Source organism: Festucalex cinctus, chromosome 21, assembly GCF_051991245.1.
Source record: "Festucalex cinctus isolate MCC-2025b chromosome 21, RoL_Fcin_1.0, whole genome shotgun sequence".
In the NCBI taxonomy this organism is placed as follows: domain Eukaryota; kingdom Metazoa; phylum Chordata; class Actinopteri; order Syngnathiformes; family Syngnathidae; genus Festucalex; species Festucalex cinctus.
This window is the reverse complement of record NC_135431.1, coordinates 1,735,570-1,752,460: the sequence shown is the minus strand read 5'-3', so window position 1 is coordinate 1,752,460 and position 16,891 is coordinate 1,735,570. Positions and strand designations below refer to the sequence as shown.

The 16,891-nt window shown below is 43.5% G+C and overlaps 2 protein-coding genes across 8 annotated transcripts in view; one reads left to right on the top strand and one right to left on the bottom strand.

Moving 5' to 3' along the window:
• Positions 1-409: 409 nt before the first annotated feature.
• The window catches only part of cad (carbamoyl-phosphate synthetase 2, aspartate transcarbamylase, and dihydroorotase), a 28,940-nt gene continuing 12,458 nt past the window's right edge, over positions 410-16,891 (top strand). The window contains exons 1-24 of one of the 2 annotated variants that reach the window (XM_077510471.1): positions 410-1,460; positions 3,947-4,020; positions 4,138-4,322; positions 5,518-5,711; positions 7,823-8,015; positions 8,749-8,888; positions 8,954-9,083; positions 9,168-9,310; positions 9,386-9,527; positions 9,618-9,789; positions 10,891-11,076; positions 11,150-11,259; positions 11,373-11,515; positions 12,774-12,905; positions 13,032-13,265; positions 13,372-13,593; positions 13,752-13,940; positions 14,531-14,655; positions 14,748-14,881; positions 15,471-15,583; positions 15,927-16,091; positions 16,158-16,243; positions 16,430-16,676; positions 16,760-16,858. In XM_077510471.1, coding sequence (XP_077366597.1) covers positions 7,895-8,015; positions 8,749-8,888; positions 8,954-9,083; positions 9,168-9,310; positions 9,386-9,527; positions 9,618-9,789; positions 10,891-11,076; positions 11,150-11,259; positions 11,373-11,515; positions 12,774-12,905; positions 13,032-13,265; positions 13,372-13,593; positions 13,752-13,940; positions 14,531-14,655; positions 14,748-14,881; positions 15,471-15,583; positions 15,927-16,091; positions 16,158-16,243; positions 16,430-16,676; positions 16,760-16,858 — 3,033 coding nt within the window. In that variant the 5' untranslated portion in view covers positions 410-1,460; positions 3,947-4,020; positions 4,138-4,322; positions 5,518-5,711; positions 7,823-7,894. The remainder of the gene's footprint in view (positions 1,461-3,946; positions 4,021-4,137; positions 4,323-5,517; positions 5,712-7,822; positions 8,016-8,748; positions 8,889-8,953; positions 9,084-9,167; positions 9,311-9,385; positions 9,528-9,617; positions 9,790-10,890; positions 11,077-11,149; positions 11,260-11,372; positions 11,516-12,773; positions 12,906-13,031; positions 13,266-13,371; positions 13,594-13,751; positions 13,941-14,530; positions 14,656-14,747; positions 14,882-15,470; positions 15,584-15,926; positions 16,092-16,157; positions 16,244-16,429; positions 16,677-16,759; positions 16,859-16,891) is intronic. The other variant, XM_077510472.1, reaches the window with a different exon arrangement.
• Positions 582-7,724, bottom strand: trim54 (tripartite motif containing 54). 6 transcript variants are annotated; one of them, XM_077510480.1, is made up of 10 exons: positions 7,200-7,724; positions 5,928-6,089; positions 5,526-5,695; positions 4,132-4,300; positions 3,569-3,664; positions 2,480-2,713; positions 1,718-1,740; positions 1,511-1,635; positions 1,357-1,445; positions 582-1,269 (listed from the first exon to the last, which is right to left on the bottom strand). In XM_077510480.1, exons 2-9 carry the CDS (start codon positions 6,045-6,047, stop codon positions 1,408-1,410), a joined length of 975 nt encoding a protein of 324 aa, XP_077366606.1. In that variant the 5' UTR covers positions 6,048-6,089; positions 7,200-7,724; the 3' UTR covers positions 582-1,269; positions 1,357-1,407. The 6 variants fall into 6 exon arrangements, with proteins under 6 accessions (XP_077366606.1, XP_077366607.1, XP_077366604.1 ...); XM_077510481.1 differs by having other exon boundaries at positions 7,167-7,206; XM_077510478.1 differs by lacking the exon at positions 7,200-7,724 and having other exon boundaries at positions 5,928-7,134.

Here is a 16,891-nt window from a genome sequence, read left to right as displayed (position 1 = left end):
TGCTGTCGCTCCTCCTCCCTCCGCCTCCTGCCGCCTCCTTCACCGGCCGCCCGCGGACCCCTCAGCCGGCCCAGGCGCTCCTCAGGGCGGCCACCGGCGGGGACGTCACCGCTGCCCGTCTACTGGGCATCGGCGTCCCGCGGCTCTTCCTCCGGGGGGCGCCGAGGGAGGAGGAAGATGATGATGATGATGATGGTGATGGTGATGATGATGATGGGGATGAGGATGAGGAAGAGGAGATGGAAAATGACGAAGATCCGATCAAGTTGAAGACGCGCAGGGAGTACGCGCCGCTCTCCATCGATTTGACCTTTCACCTCCTGAGAAACATGATCCACAACGCGCGCACGGAGGAGCAGCGGATGCGCGCGCACATCAACCGGAAGGTGCTTGACGAGGTCGGAAAGTAAAGATTATAGTGACGTCACTCACGCGCTAACGCAACCCACGAGTAAAACTAGCGAAATATTGTAAATAATAGAACCATTTTAATGATATATAGATAAAAATAAATGAAGAGGCGGGACCTTGAAACCAGACTGTGTCACATGACAGATGACGTCAACATGAGTTGTTCCACATACACTGTTTGTTCCTCTGGGTGGATTATTTAAATGTTTGTCCTCATATTAGCAATGAAGAAGAAAAGAACGTTGAATGTTGTCACATTGTCATTTATATTTTGTAATAAAATATTCAATATTCTTGGCTCACTCAAACTTTTTACGTATGCATGTTTAATTCATCTGAAATGCTTTGAATCCATCCCAATAGTCCCCCAAAAACTAAATACATTTTGCAAATGTGTTTTATTAAAATATTAGTGTATAATATTTTACTTAATAAAACTAACATAATTAAACAGTAAAGAATTGAACAGATTGTATCGTGATGAAGTCGTTGTACCGCCTTCTGGTGTGCGACTTGGCCACCGGGGGGCAGTATAATACGGTCAGTTTGACTCAAAAGAAGACTTTCACAACTACTGACTGCAAAGTTCTGTGGTTGTTGTAAAGTAACACAGGTTTCCAATTAGTGTATGAACTCTGATATTTTTTTAAATAATATTAATTCCATATACAAACAAGTACACAACAAAGAGTGTCGACAAGTCAAATGACCACAAAAAACCTCATGGACACCGCGGACCCCTGCAGTGAGAGAGGGGACGCTTCTAGCGAATGCAGGGAGCTCATGAGAGACTTCCTGGACCACATCTGGAGTGAAGGGAGCTCATGGAGAGCAGGGAGTCGACGTGGGTTTGACCCCCTGAAGGGAAAAAAAATAGAAATTCAATGTTGAAATATTGATTTTTATTATTATTTTTTTAGGCCGGCTATTTAAAGTGGTACACGCCTCATCTTCGGCCTGTCCGCTCGGCTCACGACATGCAGGTGGGGGGCAGCGTCAGTCCGCTTCAGAATCGTCTTCAAGGTCGTCTTCACCTGAAAGACAACACGGTACGTATGTCAGGTGACTTGGCGGGAGGCGACGTCGCGCGTATACAAACCGCGTCGGAAGTGGATGTCCTTCAGCATGTCGGCGACGTCGTCCACGTCGATGACAAAACGGCCCATGTTGTCGAAGGACAGCTGCGGTCGCAGGACGTTGGCGTCGCGGTCGCACGCCGACATCCTGAACGACAAACGCGCACTTGGGAGTGGGCACGCGCGACACGACACGACACGACGACGTCATATAACGACGCACGGCTTACTTGTCCAGTATGACGGTGACGTTCTGTGAGGAAGACGGAACAAAACATTAGGATGCAATTTGGACAAAAATATTGAGACACGGTGATGGAAAAATTACGGAAGCGTAGAGATGCCAATGTGGAGTCAACATTTTTGGCTGGCGAGTATGTTCGAACATACTCACAAATACGTTCGAACAACAAATATGTTCAAACGTATTTGCGAGTAGGTTCGAACGTGTTTCAATACGTTCCAACATATTTGCAAGTATGTTCAAACATATTTGCGAGTATGTTCGAACATACTCACAAATACATTCAAACAACAAATATGTTCGAACGTATTTGCGAGTATGTCCGAACATATTTCGATAGGTTCAAACATATTTGCAAGTATGTTCGAACATATTTGCGAGTATGTTCGAACATATTTGCGAGTATGGTCGAACATATTTCTAAGTATGTTTGAACGTATTTGCGAGTATGTTCGAACATATTTGCGAGTATGTTTGAACATACTCGCCAGCCCAAAATGTTTACTCGACATTGGCAGCTCTACGCTTCCGTAAAAAAAATCAAGTCTGAGAAGTGTTTTGGTATCATTAGCGTTAGCATCGTATTGGTATGTCAAAAGTATTGCGACACCACAAGGACAAAAATATCGATGAAGACAAAAGTTTGAGGACACCAAAAGCGATGGAACATGACTTTGACGTCTTACTGCGGCTAGATGGTTGACGGGATGGACAGATGGACGGACGGCAAGTTATTTAGAGGACTGGCCTGGACGAAGAGCGCGGCGTGCGCGTGGTCGGCGGCGTGCACGGCCGTCTCCACCAGCTGCCTCCCGTCCTCCAGCCTCTGTCCGCGCTCGCCGACGAGCTGCCGTATGCGCTGCAGCTCGCCGTCCTGCTCCCGGGTGATCAGACCCACCAGCTCCTGCTTGCGCTCGTCCAAGATGGCCGTCAGGGCCGCGAACTGGCTGGCGAGTTCTTCGCGGCGCTGGCGAGCGTTCTCCTGAGGACGGCAAAGGAAGACGCTTTGACGGACGGCGTTGACGCCGGATGTATACGGTGGCGCCTTGAGATACGAGTGACCGACTTAGAAGTTTTCAAGATATGAGCTGTTGTGATTTGACTATGGAGCATAAATTTGAGAAACAAGCCAGCTAGCTTAATGCTAACAGATAATGGGAAACGCTATAGACTCTCATTAACCCTTTTACTAACGTGTATTGGAACACATATGTTGACAAACAATAAAAATAAAATAAAATACTCGCAGGTGGCCAAGGAGAGCTAGCTTAATGCTAACAGATAAGGGGGAACGCTATAGACTGGCTAACCCTTTTAGCAACGCATATTTAAACACAAACGTTAGCACGACATGTTGACAAACAATAATTAAAAAATACTCGCAGGTGGCAAAGGCGAGTTAGCTTAATGCTAACATATAACGGGGAATGCTATAGACTGGCTAACCCTTTTAGCAGTGTATATTTGAACCCAAACGTTGGCACAACATGTTGACAAATATAAAAAAAATACTCGCAGGTGGCCAAGGCGAGTTAGCTTAATGCTAATTGTTAATGGGAAATGCGATAGACTGGCTAACCCTTTTAGCAACGTATATTTGAACACAAATGTTAGCACGACATATTGACAATTGAAAAAAAAAAAATACTCAGGTGGCCAAGGCGAGCTAGCTTAATGCTAACAGATAATGGGGAACGCTATAGACTGGCTAACCCTTTTAGCAACGTATATTTGAACATAAACGTTGCCGGCGCAACACATTGACAAACAATAAAAACAAAAATCCTCCCAGGTGTCCAAAGCGCGCACACCTGAAGGAAATGCCCAACTTATTTACCTGGACATCGTTGCAAACTCCCTCCATGTGCGTGATGGCGGCCTGGATGTTGTCATTGCTGGCGACCAATCCGGCGATGCTGTCGCTCAATTCCGTCTGCGAACGTTCGCAAAAACAAAATCCACGCTTTTTCATTTCTAGAGGACAATAAACATATTTTTCTGTCTTCATCTCCATTTCAAATGGAGTGAATCAGAACGCGAGATGGCGGCAAAATGTCAACGCGGCCATCTGCACGCGCGCACTTTTTTGTGTGTGACTCAAACGCTTCAACGTGACTTAATCATCGCCACTGACCTTCACGCTTTCCTTTTACATCTTCATGTTTGGGCACATTTGTCATCATTTTTTGTTTTTTCTTCAAAACTCTTATTTCAGTTACTCATCCTGAGTGTGGACTTGGGAGTGGCGTCCTTCAGGGTTGTATCCTCGAACCACTGTGCTTCTATCAGGTACTTCTTTTCCAATGACATACTTTATATCCTATCATGTTCCGTTTTGTTTATTATCATGTATCATGTTGCCAATTATGTCCCATTTTGTTCCATTTTTCATTTTTCTACCTTGAGCCTGAGAAAGACGCTGCTGAGCGGCGCCACGTCACACTCCTTGTGGCGTCCAAACACTTTGCACATGGAGCACGTCGGCGTCTGACAGGACAAACAGTAGATGTTGATCTTCTCGTCCTCGTGCTCCTCGCACATCAGCGACTCCGGCTTCACGCTGGACATCCTGTCCGGACAGGAAGTCACAGGTGAGCATCAGGAAGCTTTTGAAAACCCTTTTTTTCACATTCACTGCCAGCCCAGTAAAAATTCCCCATTTGACGTCTTTTTCCGTCAATGGCAGTGAATGAGTTAAATGATAAGCCCACAAATGCGTCAAAATATGTCACAACTCATATTGTACTGTTCAGAGAGTGTCAACAAAATAATAATGTACATATTTATAAGATGTTGATAAAGATGATGAACAGGACATTTGATCAAATATGATGTGTCATGCGTGGCCAATGAGAACAATCCCATCTATTATGGGATGGCGGCGTCCATCTGCAAACACAGTCAGCGTGAACGTGACACACGCAGACACACACATCATCATCATCATCATCATCATCATCATCATCATCATCACAATGTGACTGCAACACATATTTGACACTTTTGCATCAACTCTCTGCGGCCCAAACTGCAATTGAATATGTTATAGTGTCGCTTATTAATACAGTATTGTTCATACAAATGTTTATGATAAAATATTTAAAGGATGCATCATTTGCATATGGAATATTGACATGTTATACGTTATGACAATGTTTTCATTTTCATTTAAAAAAAAATATCTTGCACAGGTTCCTTTTTTTAGTTTACATAATTTTTAATACAGTTTTTACTGTTAAATCAAATCAAAATTTGAGCCCAAATGATGGCTTTTTGTCTGCTTAAAATAATCTCAACGATTCTTTGGTGTATTATTAAATAACATCATTAAAAAAAAAAAGTCAGTGATGAATTGAAAACAAAAAAATGGGTGAAATGCTGCCCTCTAGTGGCATTATTAGTTACTACATCTACCGAACGTGCGTATGCTTTTTATGTTTTATTTTTACGTCTATTTACACTTTACTATAACATTTGAGATTGTGAGTATTTTTAAAGGAAGGCTTTTTGTCTGCTTAAAATAATCTCAACGATTATTTGGTGCATTATTAAAAAACATTCTTTAAAAAAAAAAAAAAAGTCAGAGGGATGAAGAATTAAATTGAAAACAAAAGTGGGTGAAATGCTGCCCTCCAGTGGCATTATTAGTTACTACATCTACCTAACGTGCGTATGCTTTTTATTTTATATTTAAAAGTTGTTTTTTTAACGTCTATTTACACTTTACAATGACATTTGAGATTGTGAGTATTTTTATTTTCACTTTATTTTCATCTTCTACTTGAGGAGCCGACCTGGAGTCCTCGTTTCGGCGGTACGCGTCGATGATGTTCTCCACCAGCAGGTTCCTCTGCAGACCGTAGACCCCGTGGCGGTCCAGGACCACCTCGTGGCGACACGACGGGCAGCGGAAGCGACTTCCCACGCCGGTGGAGCCGCGCGACTGCCATGACGGGTTGGACGACTGCAACGTGTCACAGGTACCGTCGTTGAATTCACCATAAAGTGACCTTGGTATGGATGGATGGACTAAAATGTTATTGACAACCAATTGTAATTGATTTTGGCTACCAGTAACTCGCATAGAAAATTTCGAAATGTTGATAATAAAGTCAAAGGAGTTCGGCTGCCCTTGAGGCACTTTTTTTTGTGGTTGCTTTCCGAACGGCCTGAAGCAAAGCGAGGCGGCGACGGACCTGGAAGACGTCGTTGGCGCACTTCCTGCACAGGTTGTGCTGGCAGGGCAGGATGACGACGGGCTTGGAGAACATCTCCAAGCAGACGGGACACAGCAGCTGCTTCTGGAGGTTCTCCATGTTCGATCCCGTCGAGCCGCGAGCCGCCGCGCTGTCCGCTGGCTGAAGGGCAAAATTCATCAAACGCTGTTAATAATACTCCCAAAAAGTTTCCACAAGGTTTTTAGAGAATCCAAATTCACTCCTATGAATTATTTCCGCTGCCTCACAGTGCCGTGTAAAGACCCGCCAGACCTCGAGTCTCTGTCTCACTGAGTGACTGTTTCTATTTTTAGCTGCTGTGTTTGTTGTGGATTGTGTTTCTGTCAAAGCCACATTCCAACGCAAGTCCAACAGTGCCGGCGTGGACCACACATAGGGGGGGCCAAAAAGAATGCTGTTTACCTCATGCAACCATTTTGAAGAACATTAATAAACCTTACTGAATAACACTCACACACACAAAATCCTCGTTTTAGCTAGGAGGCTAAGCTAGCAGCTTAAGCACTTGCTAGCTTGTAGCCTACAGTAGTAGGTACATTGAGTAATAGTACACTTTTTTACCCCCATTGTACCACAATTCATTTTAACGTAATATTTTCACTGTCGTGTAGTTCTTGTCTTTGCTGAAACTTGAAATAAAGATAAATTTCTGGTTTGGTTGTTAGCTACTTAATTAGCGAGTAGGCCGCGCTCATTAATGGTCAATTCCTTGTTAGCGTCATCTGATCTGTCAAACTCAAATCCATTTTCGTTCAATATTTGTGTTATTTGTTATATTTCCTGTCATTGTTGAACTTTTGAATGAAATAAACGTTTATAGTTAGCTGCCTCAAATGCAATAAATGGAAAAAGAAGAAAACGGTAGCGGTAGCCTCTTTTAGCTACATATTAGCTAGTAGCTTAGAGTCTGCTTTTTTCACATCTTCTACTTTAGTCAGTCTTTTTTTTTTCTTTTTTTTTTGGTAAGTCTAAAATCAATTTTACATTAAATAGCTGTTACGGTTGACTAACGATAATGTTCCTTGTTCATATTTGGCGTCCTCTATTGGCCACAAATAAAACGTGTGTATGACATTAAAAAATGGCTATATATCATTTACGGGGTGAAATAAAAATTAAAAATGTGTCAGTCAACACTGAGTTGTAACAAATATCAAAACGTGAACCTCTCAAGTTCAAAACAAAAACAAAATCCACCTAGTGAGAATAATCCAGTCCCATTTTGCTGACCTTTATTAATTAAAAACAGTTCATTTGCTGGGAAATTGTTTCCATCCGGTTGTTGCTGAGTAGAAGCCCCGCCCTTCACTGACGTGTACGGTGACGTGACAAGCGAGAAAAGCACTTAGTCAAGCGCCAAAATGAACGGAAGTACTTGGGTTCTAAAAAATAAAATACAATTGTGTCACAGTTTCTTGCGTGTACGATTATAATACACAGAAATAATGAATGTTATTATAAGAAAATGTAGTGAATTGAATAAAATAAATTGTGGCTCGATTCAACCAGCACGTCGGTGAATAAAATGAATAGAACCTTATTGTTTTATGTTGAAAAAACAAGCCGGAAATACTAAGTCCAACGCCTCTTCGAACGGCTCGAACCGCGGGCCAACCTCCTCCTCCGTGTCGGTTTCACTGCACACGTGGGGCATCCTTGGCACCTTCGGGACGGGTTCCCCTCGCAAACCGGGAAAACTCAAACCAAACGCCGCGTGTGTCCTTCGCCGCCTCTCGGATCCATTTGAACAGCCACCATTTTCTGCCTAACATCCACAAACGACGTTAGTCGACGACTCCCGGTGGTCGTTTTTTCCCCCCTCACTTTCAGCCCCCCTTTCATTTGGTTGTGAGTTTCACGTGGAAAACTGCCGGTTCGTGTTTGTGGCTGCCAGCAACTAGACGCGACCGGGAAGTCGAACCAAGATGTCCGAGAAGTCCACCTCCACCTCCACCTCCACCTCCACGGCGAGTCTAATCCTGGAGGATGGGACGCGGTTTACGGGAAACTTGTTCGGCGCTAAAGTGTCCGTTTCTGGCGAAGTTGGTACGTCGTGCGTTCTTCTACCAAAATTAGTAGTTTTCCTCGATATTCATGTTCGCCATGTTGTTGTCCCAAATTCAAAAGTCGTCTTGACGAACCTGTTTGTTTACTTGCTGGAACACGTCTCATAATTGTTCTATTTATTTTTCCTCATTTGTTTTTTGTTTACAATATATTTTTTAATGTGCCAATTTACAACCGCAAGAATTTGTCATGCTTTGAGAGTGGTTACATGAGAGATTGCGACACAATATAAGCAAAGTTGTTGTAATACATTCAATAAATTTCAAATTAGGGATCGTCTTTGTCAGTGGGAAAGTGGAATTTATTGAACACCATGTGTTGCTGTTCTTTTAAATGGCAGTGGTGTACATTCTAATATTTTAGTTAACCCGAAATACACAAATTATTGAAAGGGATTTATGTATTTGTTTTGTATCCTCAAAAGGCAATGAATCCATAAATCTCAAACCAAGGCTTTGAATTGTCTTAAATCAACGTTTTAAAGTCTTTTAAAAAAGATAACAGATGAAAAGTAGGATTTTGTGGTTAGTCTCAAATCTAAAAAACAAATCAGCAAGCTTTAAAAACGAATACATCAAATGATGTATTAGTGGGAACTCTTAAGACATTTATGTACTGTGGCAACTCTGGATAAACATCGTGAAGCCAAATCCAAAACTAGTATGATTCAAAATTGCTACTGTCGTCAGGTTCATCTATCTTTTTATTGTAGTGTTCCAGACGGGCATGGTGGGCTACCCCGAGGCCCTGACGGACCCGTCGTACCGCTGCCAGCTGCTCACGCTCACCTACCCGTTGGTGGGCAACTACGGCGTGCCGGCGGACGAAGAGGGCGCCTTTGGCCTGAGCAAGGTGCTGTGAGGCGATCAGACAGTTATTTGAAAGGTATGACGGGTAATCGCGCTGTCTGCTCGCAGTGGTTCGAGTCGTCAAAGATCCACGCCGCCGCTCTCATCATCGGGGAGCTGTCGGAGAATCCCAGTCACTGGAGCTCAGTCAAGTCCCTGGACCAATGGCTCCAGGAGCAAGGAGTTCCCGGGCTACAAGGTAGGAAAGTCAGAAAGTTGCCAAATTGGTTGATGAGTAGCTTTTATGAGCCCTGAGAGGACAACATGCTGTCGCTTTTGACAGGCATCGACACCCGCTGCCTGACCAAAAAGATCCGCGAGAAAGGGACCATGTTGGGGAAGCTGATTTTGGAGGGGACCCCCGAGGACAGCGTTCCTTTTGACAATCCCGACAAGAGGAACCTGGTCCGGGAGGTGTCCATGAGGGTACGGTTATCAAAACAGGCTTTTTAAAAATACTAATTCAAAACTACATGATGTCAAGAGTGTTTGGGTGTCCAGGAGCCGCGGTTATTCAACCCCGGCGGCAGTCTCCGGATCACCGCGGTGGACTGCGGCATCAAATACAACCAAATCCGCTGCCTGGCCGAGCGAGGCGCCCGCGTCGCCGTCGTCCCCTGGGACCACCCGTTGGACAGCGCGGGTCAGCGTCGCGCGCGCGCGCGCAGCCGACGGCTCTCGGGGTCGGCCGTTTGTCGATTTGCTCAAACGCGTTTTCGTCCTCCCCCTCCAGAATTCGACGGCTTGTTCATCAGCAACGGTCCCGGCGATCCGCTTCTCTGCCAGGCCGCCATCGACAACGTGCGGAAGGTGGTGCGCGTGGATCGCCCCAAGCCGCTTTTCGGAATCTGCCTGGGACACCAGCTGCTCTCGTTGGTCATCGGAGCAAAGACGTACAAGATGAAGTCAGTGGCGCTTTTTTTTGCTCATTGTAACTATTCGGTGATGTGATATTCCTTGCGCCATTTTTTTTTTCTAATATCGCAACTTTGGGTTGTTGACTTGGAATAATGTGTGACGCACGCAAGGTTTCAAAAATTCTTCATACTTAATGCTCTGCGAGTACACTCAATCAATAATTTGCTTGATTTTTTTTTTTTTTTTTTGCGTCAGCCCTTTTTCTTTTTGGGTATTTTATATGCTGTAATTATATGATGACATGTTGAATTGTTACCCGAAAGGAAAAAATGAACAAATAAACCAAACCAAAATAACTAAAATTAAAAAACAATTTGGTTAACGAAATAAAATAAAAACGAAAATTCTTAAAAAAAAGAGAAAAAAAAAGAAAACTAACTGAAACTACATTTTATGTTTACAAAACTAACTATAATTATATAAAAAAATATACTTTGTTTTAGTCTTTGATAATTAATTTAATGCATGAGTCTTTGGGATGATTTAAATGTGATTTTAAGTACATTTATTTTGAGTTGAACTGGAAAAAGGACGTTTGAAAGTGTGTCACGCAGAAGTGACGTCAACGAGCAGCAGCCAATAGAAAAGCACCTTCACATGATGTTTCTCCCATGCTGTTTTTTTTTTTTTTTTTTAAATATTGTGCACAATTTAAAAAATTAAACTAAAACATACTGAAACTAAAATAAAGCATTTATTAAATAACTAAAGCTAATAAAAACGAACAGAACCACCCTGAAAACAAATAAAAACGAACAAAATTAATTTAAAAAACGAAATCAAAAGTAACTCAAATGGAAAATTCCCAAACTATGATATAACCCTGGACGCACGTTTGTCCTCAGCTCTGATGTGAAATGCGTCTTCTCGTCATTCTCAGCAGCTGAGCGTCCCTGTTTTGATTCGGGAAGAATAAACAAAGTTGGTGTTTTTATCGGGTTTGCTCAAGGTTACCACAGCCAACTAATGTTGGCGTTGTTGCATGTCCTTGTGGGAAAATGTCAAGTTGGCCCAGGGGTGGGCAACGAATGGCTCGCGGGCCAGAAATGGCATTTGAATGTCTTGCAATCGGCCTTCTCACGTGGCAGGTATGGCAACCGTGGCCACAACCAGCCTTGCCTCCACAAGGGCACCGAGCGCTGCTTCATCACCAGTCAGAATCACGGCTTCGCCGTGGACCCGGACACGCTGCCAAGCGACTGGGACGTCCTTTTCACAAACGCCAACGACCACACCAACGAGGGCATCGTGCACAACACGCAGCCGCTCTTCAGGTACGGCCGGCCAATGAGGAACGTGCTTTCCTCACTCCTCCGCGGGATGACATCATTTGTTTTCCCGCACTAGCGTCCAGTTCCATCCCGAGCACATGGCCGGCCCGACGGATCTGGTCGGCTTGTTTGACGTCTTCCTCGACACCGTCCGAGACCACAAGGAAGGCAACGCCGGCAAATCGGGTAATCTTTTTTTCATTGGCGCCCTCGGGCATGTGCTTCCACACTGCAAATATTTTGCTGTCGCTAGCATGACACTAGTGACCTGCTTTTCCACTTTGACTTTGTTTCCGCAGTGAAGCAGCGTCTGATGGACCGTCTCACCTATCCGGCTTCCCCCAAGCCCGAAGAGGTTTCGCGACCGAGGAAGGTCCTCATCTTGGGCTCTGGGGGGCTTTCCATTGGCCAGGCTGGCGAGTTTGATTACTCGGGCTCTCAGGTTGGTCAGACTCCTTTCACGCTGAGCTGGCGCCAGTACTCACTCACTTGGGTTTCTTGCAGCTCTGGAGCCACATGTGGCTCTTTTGTCCCTCTTCTGTGGCTGTCTGTGGATCTCTTTAAAAAAAATATATATATATTGTAGAATTTTTTTTTTTTTTACATATTTATTATTTATTTTTTTTAAATAAAATATGTTTTATTTAAAATATTATTTAAATGAGAACATGATTAAACAAAAAAAAATTTAGATTTTTTTTTACATATTTATCTATTTTTTTATAAAATATTTTTTGGGTAAAATATTTAAATGAATACATGATTAAATAAAAACTAAATTAAAAAAAATTTAGATTTTTTTTTACATATTTATCTTCTTTTTTTTTTATAAAATACTTTTTAGGTAAAATATTTAAATGAATACAGGATTAAACAAAAAATAAATAATAAAAAAAATGTAGAAAATATTTTTTTTACATATTTATCTTTATTTTTTTTAATAAAATATTTTTTAGGTAAAATATTTAAATGAATACATGATTAAACAAAAATAAATTTAAAAAATGAATTTTTTTTTACATATTTTTTTTTTTTTTATAAAATATTTTTTAGGTAAAATATTTAATGAATACATGATTACATAAAAAATAAATAATAAAAAAGTCGAATTTTTTTACATATTTATATTTTTTGAGTAAAATATTACTTAAATGAATACATGATGAAATAATAACTAAATAATATATTTAAAAAAATGTCGGTCCAAATTTTTAGGTTGTCAGATAAAAAGAGATGAAAGGTTGATGAAAAAGGTTTTAAAAAATATCTACTGTAAAATGTCCATAAAAGGAAGAAGAAAAGCAGAAAATTACCATAAAATGTTCATGCAACTGCCAAAAATGTTAGACAATAAAAAAAAAAAAAAAGAAGTTCAACAAGTAACCATAAAATATCCAAAAGAAAAAGAAATCCGGAAAATGCCAGAAGAAGACTCACGCAGGCACAGGGAGAACATGCAAACTCCACCGAGGAAGGCCGGAGCCCGGACTCCATCGACACGTCCTCAGCATGTGCTAACCAGTCATTCACAGTGCCGCCCAGAAAGAAAGAAAATGTCTAAAAATTAAAATACTTACATTAGATTAACACGAGACTTTTGGTTATTTATTTCGACTAAAATGGCACTTTTGACAGAAAAGGTTGCTGACCCCTGCGCTAACATGTATCTTTTTTTTTTTTTTTTTTTTTTTTTTTCCCAGGCTATTAAGGCGTTAAAGGAGGAGAACATCCAGACGGTGTTAATCAATCCCAATATCGCCACAGTACAGACCTCCAAAGGTCTGGCGGACAAGGTTTACTTCCTGCCCATTACGCCGGAATATGTCACTCAGGTTTGTCAGTCAGGAAATCTCATTCCTAATCTTTCATCGTTTTTTTCTTCTTCCCAGTTGCTTAAATGACAATGGCAATGAGTTTAGCATGATTTTTTTTTGTAACTTTTTGTTGTTCACCCGAAGGTGATTAAAAACGAGCGTCCGGACGGCGTCCTGCTGACGTTCGGCGGGCAGACGGCGCTCAACTGCGGCGTGGAGCTGACCAAGCTGGGCGTGCTGGAGAAGTACAACGTGAAGGTCCTGGGCACGCCGGTGGCCTCCATCGAGATGACCGAGGACAGGAAGATCTTCGTGGAGAAGATGGAGGAGATCAACGAGCACGTGGCGCCCAGCGAGGCCGCCCTCTCTGTCGAGCAGGTGCGCGCCTCAAGCTGTTTTCGCACTGATGCATTTAAACAGCATTCTAAAAATGTCATTCGTGAGCATGTTCTCAACCAGCACCGATTCCTCGTGCTCCTCGCAGGCGGTGGCCGCCGCAGAGCGGCTGGGCTACCCCGTGCTGGTGCGCTCGGCCTTCGCCCTGGGCGGCCTGGGCTCGGGCTTCGCCAACAGCCGCGAGGAGCTGACCTCGCTGGTCACGTCGGCTTTCGCGCACACTTCGCAGGTGCTGGTGGACAAGTCGCTGAAGGGCTGGAAGGAGATCGAGTACGAGGTGGTGCGCGACGCCTACGGCAACTGCGTCACCGTGAGTCCAAATAAGCTTGATGATATCTGTTGGATTTCGCTTCGTTGAATCATTGTATTGACGTGGATATAACCGAGTCACATCCCAAGCTAGTTTGGGATTTTTATTTTAAATTTTTTTTGAATCCCAAAATCAACATTTGCTTTTATCCCGTTGAGGTGTGTAACATGGAGAACATTGACCCGCTGGGCATCCACACGGGAGAGTCAATCGTGGTGGCGCCCAGTCAGACGCTCAACGACCACGAGTACAACATGCTTAGGAGCACCGCCATCAAGGTCATCCGCCATCTTGGCATCGTGGGAGAGTGCAACATCCAGTATGCGCTTAATCCCGAATCGGACCAGGTAAAAAAATACAATAAAAGTGTTCAAACGACAGCGTGTTCCAAAATGGTTGACCCCATTCTAAATGCCTATATTGATGGATCTTAATGAAACTAAATGTTAAAGGTCATAAGTTTTATTGGTTACATTTACAAAGAAAAGTACAAATATTTGTTGGTTCTATGACAGATTTTCATAAATGTTCAACATGAGCGCCGCCTGTGACTCTGCACACGTCGAGTCGGTATTCGAGCTCGTGCCAAAAAGGGCCCTTTTCTTGACATTTTTGGTGCCTTCTTTGCAAAATTTGTGAAGAAGTCTTTGGTGACCGAGTCCGAGCATACACGAACACGCAAAATGCCTTTTCTTTTGAAGTGAACGGCATTTCTTAACCCGAAAAGATAGAAAAGCCAAACGTTACACACAAAAACTTGAAACGTTGCTACACAAGCTGTGAAAATTTGAGGTCATTCCAACCAACATTGTCAAAATTATTGGCCTACGAAATGGGGTCAACCACTTTTTTTTATTCACACCAAAGTCTACGTCCATCATAGCTTGCTTAAAATGTTTTTGCTGTTCCGCCTGCCCCATTTTGAAATCTCTGTCAGTACTACATCATCGAGGTGAACGCCCGCCTGTCGCGCAGCTCCGCCCTGGCCAGCAAGGCGACAGGTTACCCTCTGGCGTACGTGGCAGCAAAACTCGGCCTGGGGATCCCGCTGCCGCAACTCAAGTACGATGACAACGATGGCCTTCATGCGTCTCCAGGCCTAATTCACATTTCCTGTTCAACCCTTTGAATCCTTGTGTTTTTTGTTTTTGCAGGAATTCTGTCACCAACTCGACCACGGCCAACTTTGAGCCCAGTCTGGACTACTGCGTGGTCAAGGTGCCTCGCTGGGATCTGAGCAAGTTCCTGAGGGTCTCCACCAAAATTGGAAGCTCCATGAAGAGTGTCGGTAAGAGACAATGTTATTAACTCATTTACTCCACAAAAACGTATAAATACGTTCTATTTTAAATGTTTTGTGTCCCAAAGACGTATTTATTTGTTTTTTATTTTTTTATGCTAGAGCATACAGAAGGCTTTGATGCAGCCTCTGAACTGCAGAGAACTGTTGAAGCAATGGTAGTTATTACAAAAACGGCCAGCAGGTGGCAGCAGGGTATAAGAGATCAACCAGAGCCATGTTGCAAACAAGCTGTTTTCCCCACAGTTTTAAACTGATTTGTGACTAATGATGAGATTTAGCTATCTTCTAATGCTAATTTCTACAAAACGGAAACAGATAGAAACGTACTTTTTCCTGATGAAAAAAAGAGACTCTAATCTTTCTTTTGGTAGTTTTAATAGCAATATTGTGTGGGCCTTTCAAAATTAAGTAAAATAGCCGAGAGCGAATGGGATTGCTTCAGTCAAAATGTCTGCGAGTGAATGAGTTAATTTTTTTTTTGATTTCCGTGTTTGTTTGTTTTTTTTTTAAGACAAACAGATTTATTTATTTTTATACGCAATTTGTTTCCCTTATTATTCTGCTTATTGTCCAGGGGAGGTGATGGCAATCGGCCGCAGCTTCGAGGAGGCCTTCCAGAAAGCTTTGAGGATGGTGGACGAGAACTGCGTCGGGTTTGACCACACCATCAAGCCCGTGTCTGAGCAGGTGAGCGACTCGAGTTTGCAAAAATGACGAAGGTATTGTGAATGCCTCTTCAAATTACTTTGGCAAAAATACAGATGCCTGGGTTTAAAAAAAAAAAAAAAAAGTACATCTAATTAATACTGAACTAATGAATTCCCAGCCATATCTTGCCAGATCTTTTATTTCATCTTACTGAGATTGAAAAAGTCGTGAGCCTATTTTCATAAAGTAAGGAGTAAAAAGTTTCAATGTCTGTTTGAAAAATAGAGGCGGTGAAAGTAAAAAGTTGCCACACAAATAAAGCATATTTTGGTCGAAAACAAATTGCACTTTGTATCTTGTTACTTCCCACCACTGCTCACAGGAGCTCCAGACGCCCACCGACAAGCGGATCTTCGTTCTGGCCGCCGCCCTGCGCGCCGGCTACACGGTGGACCAGCTGTACGGGCTGACCAAGATCGACCGCTGGTTCTTGCACAAGATGAAGAACATCGCCGACCACGAGCGGCTGCTGGAGACGTACAACCAGGTTGGGACCGGCGTTTAAAACATGAGCCCAGGTCGTTTGTTTACTTCTCTGGACTCGCCTGTGCAGAACGAGAGCCTGATGCCGCCCGAGGTGATGCGCAAGGCCAAGCAGCTGGGCTTCTCGGACAAGCAGATCGCGCTGGCTGTGCAGAGGTGGCGACATCTTGAATTTTAACGCTTCTTGTGGTCTGAACTAGGGCTTGAGTTGAGTGCTCAGGATTGAAAATAAAGACACGAAACTGTTTTTCTCAAAATCAATTCAAAAACAGATTTTTAGTCTACGAAATGAGATATTGTTAGCCATCCCTTGTTCAACATTTTGCATGCCCTCCACCTCAGCACCGAGCTGGCGGTGAGGAAGCTGCGCCACGATTGGTCCATCCTTCCCGTGGTCAAGCAGATCGACACGGTGGCGGCGGAGTGGCCGGCCTTCACCAACTACCTGTACCTCACCTACAACGCCGCCCGGCACGACCTGAGCTTCAGCGACCTCCACGTCATGGTGATCGGCTCGGGCGTCTACCGCATCGGCAGCAGCGTGGAATTCGACTGGTGCGCGGTGGGCTGCATCACGGAGCTGCGCAAGGCGGGTCTAACTCAAATTAGCGCCGCTCGTAACGGGTCGTCGCGGCCGCTTCATTGATGCGTCCGTCTACCGCCTTCATGCAGATGGGCTACAAGACCATCATGGTGAACTACAACCCCGAGACGGTCAGCACGGACTACGACATGTGTGACCGTCTCTACTTTGACGAAATCTCCTTTGAGGTACGTTTTGTTTTGTTTTGTCATGCGGTTGCA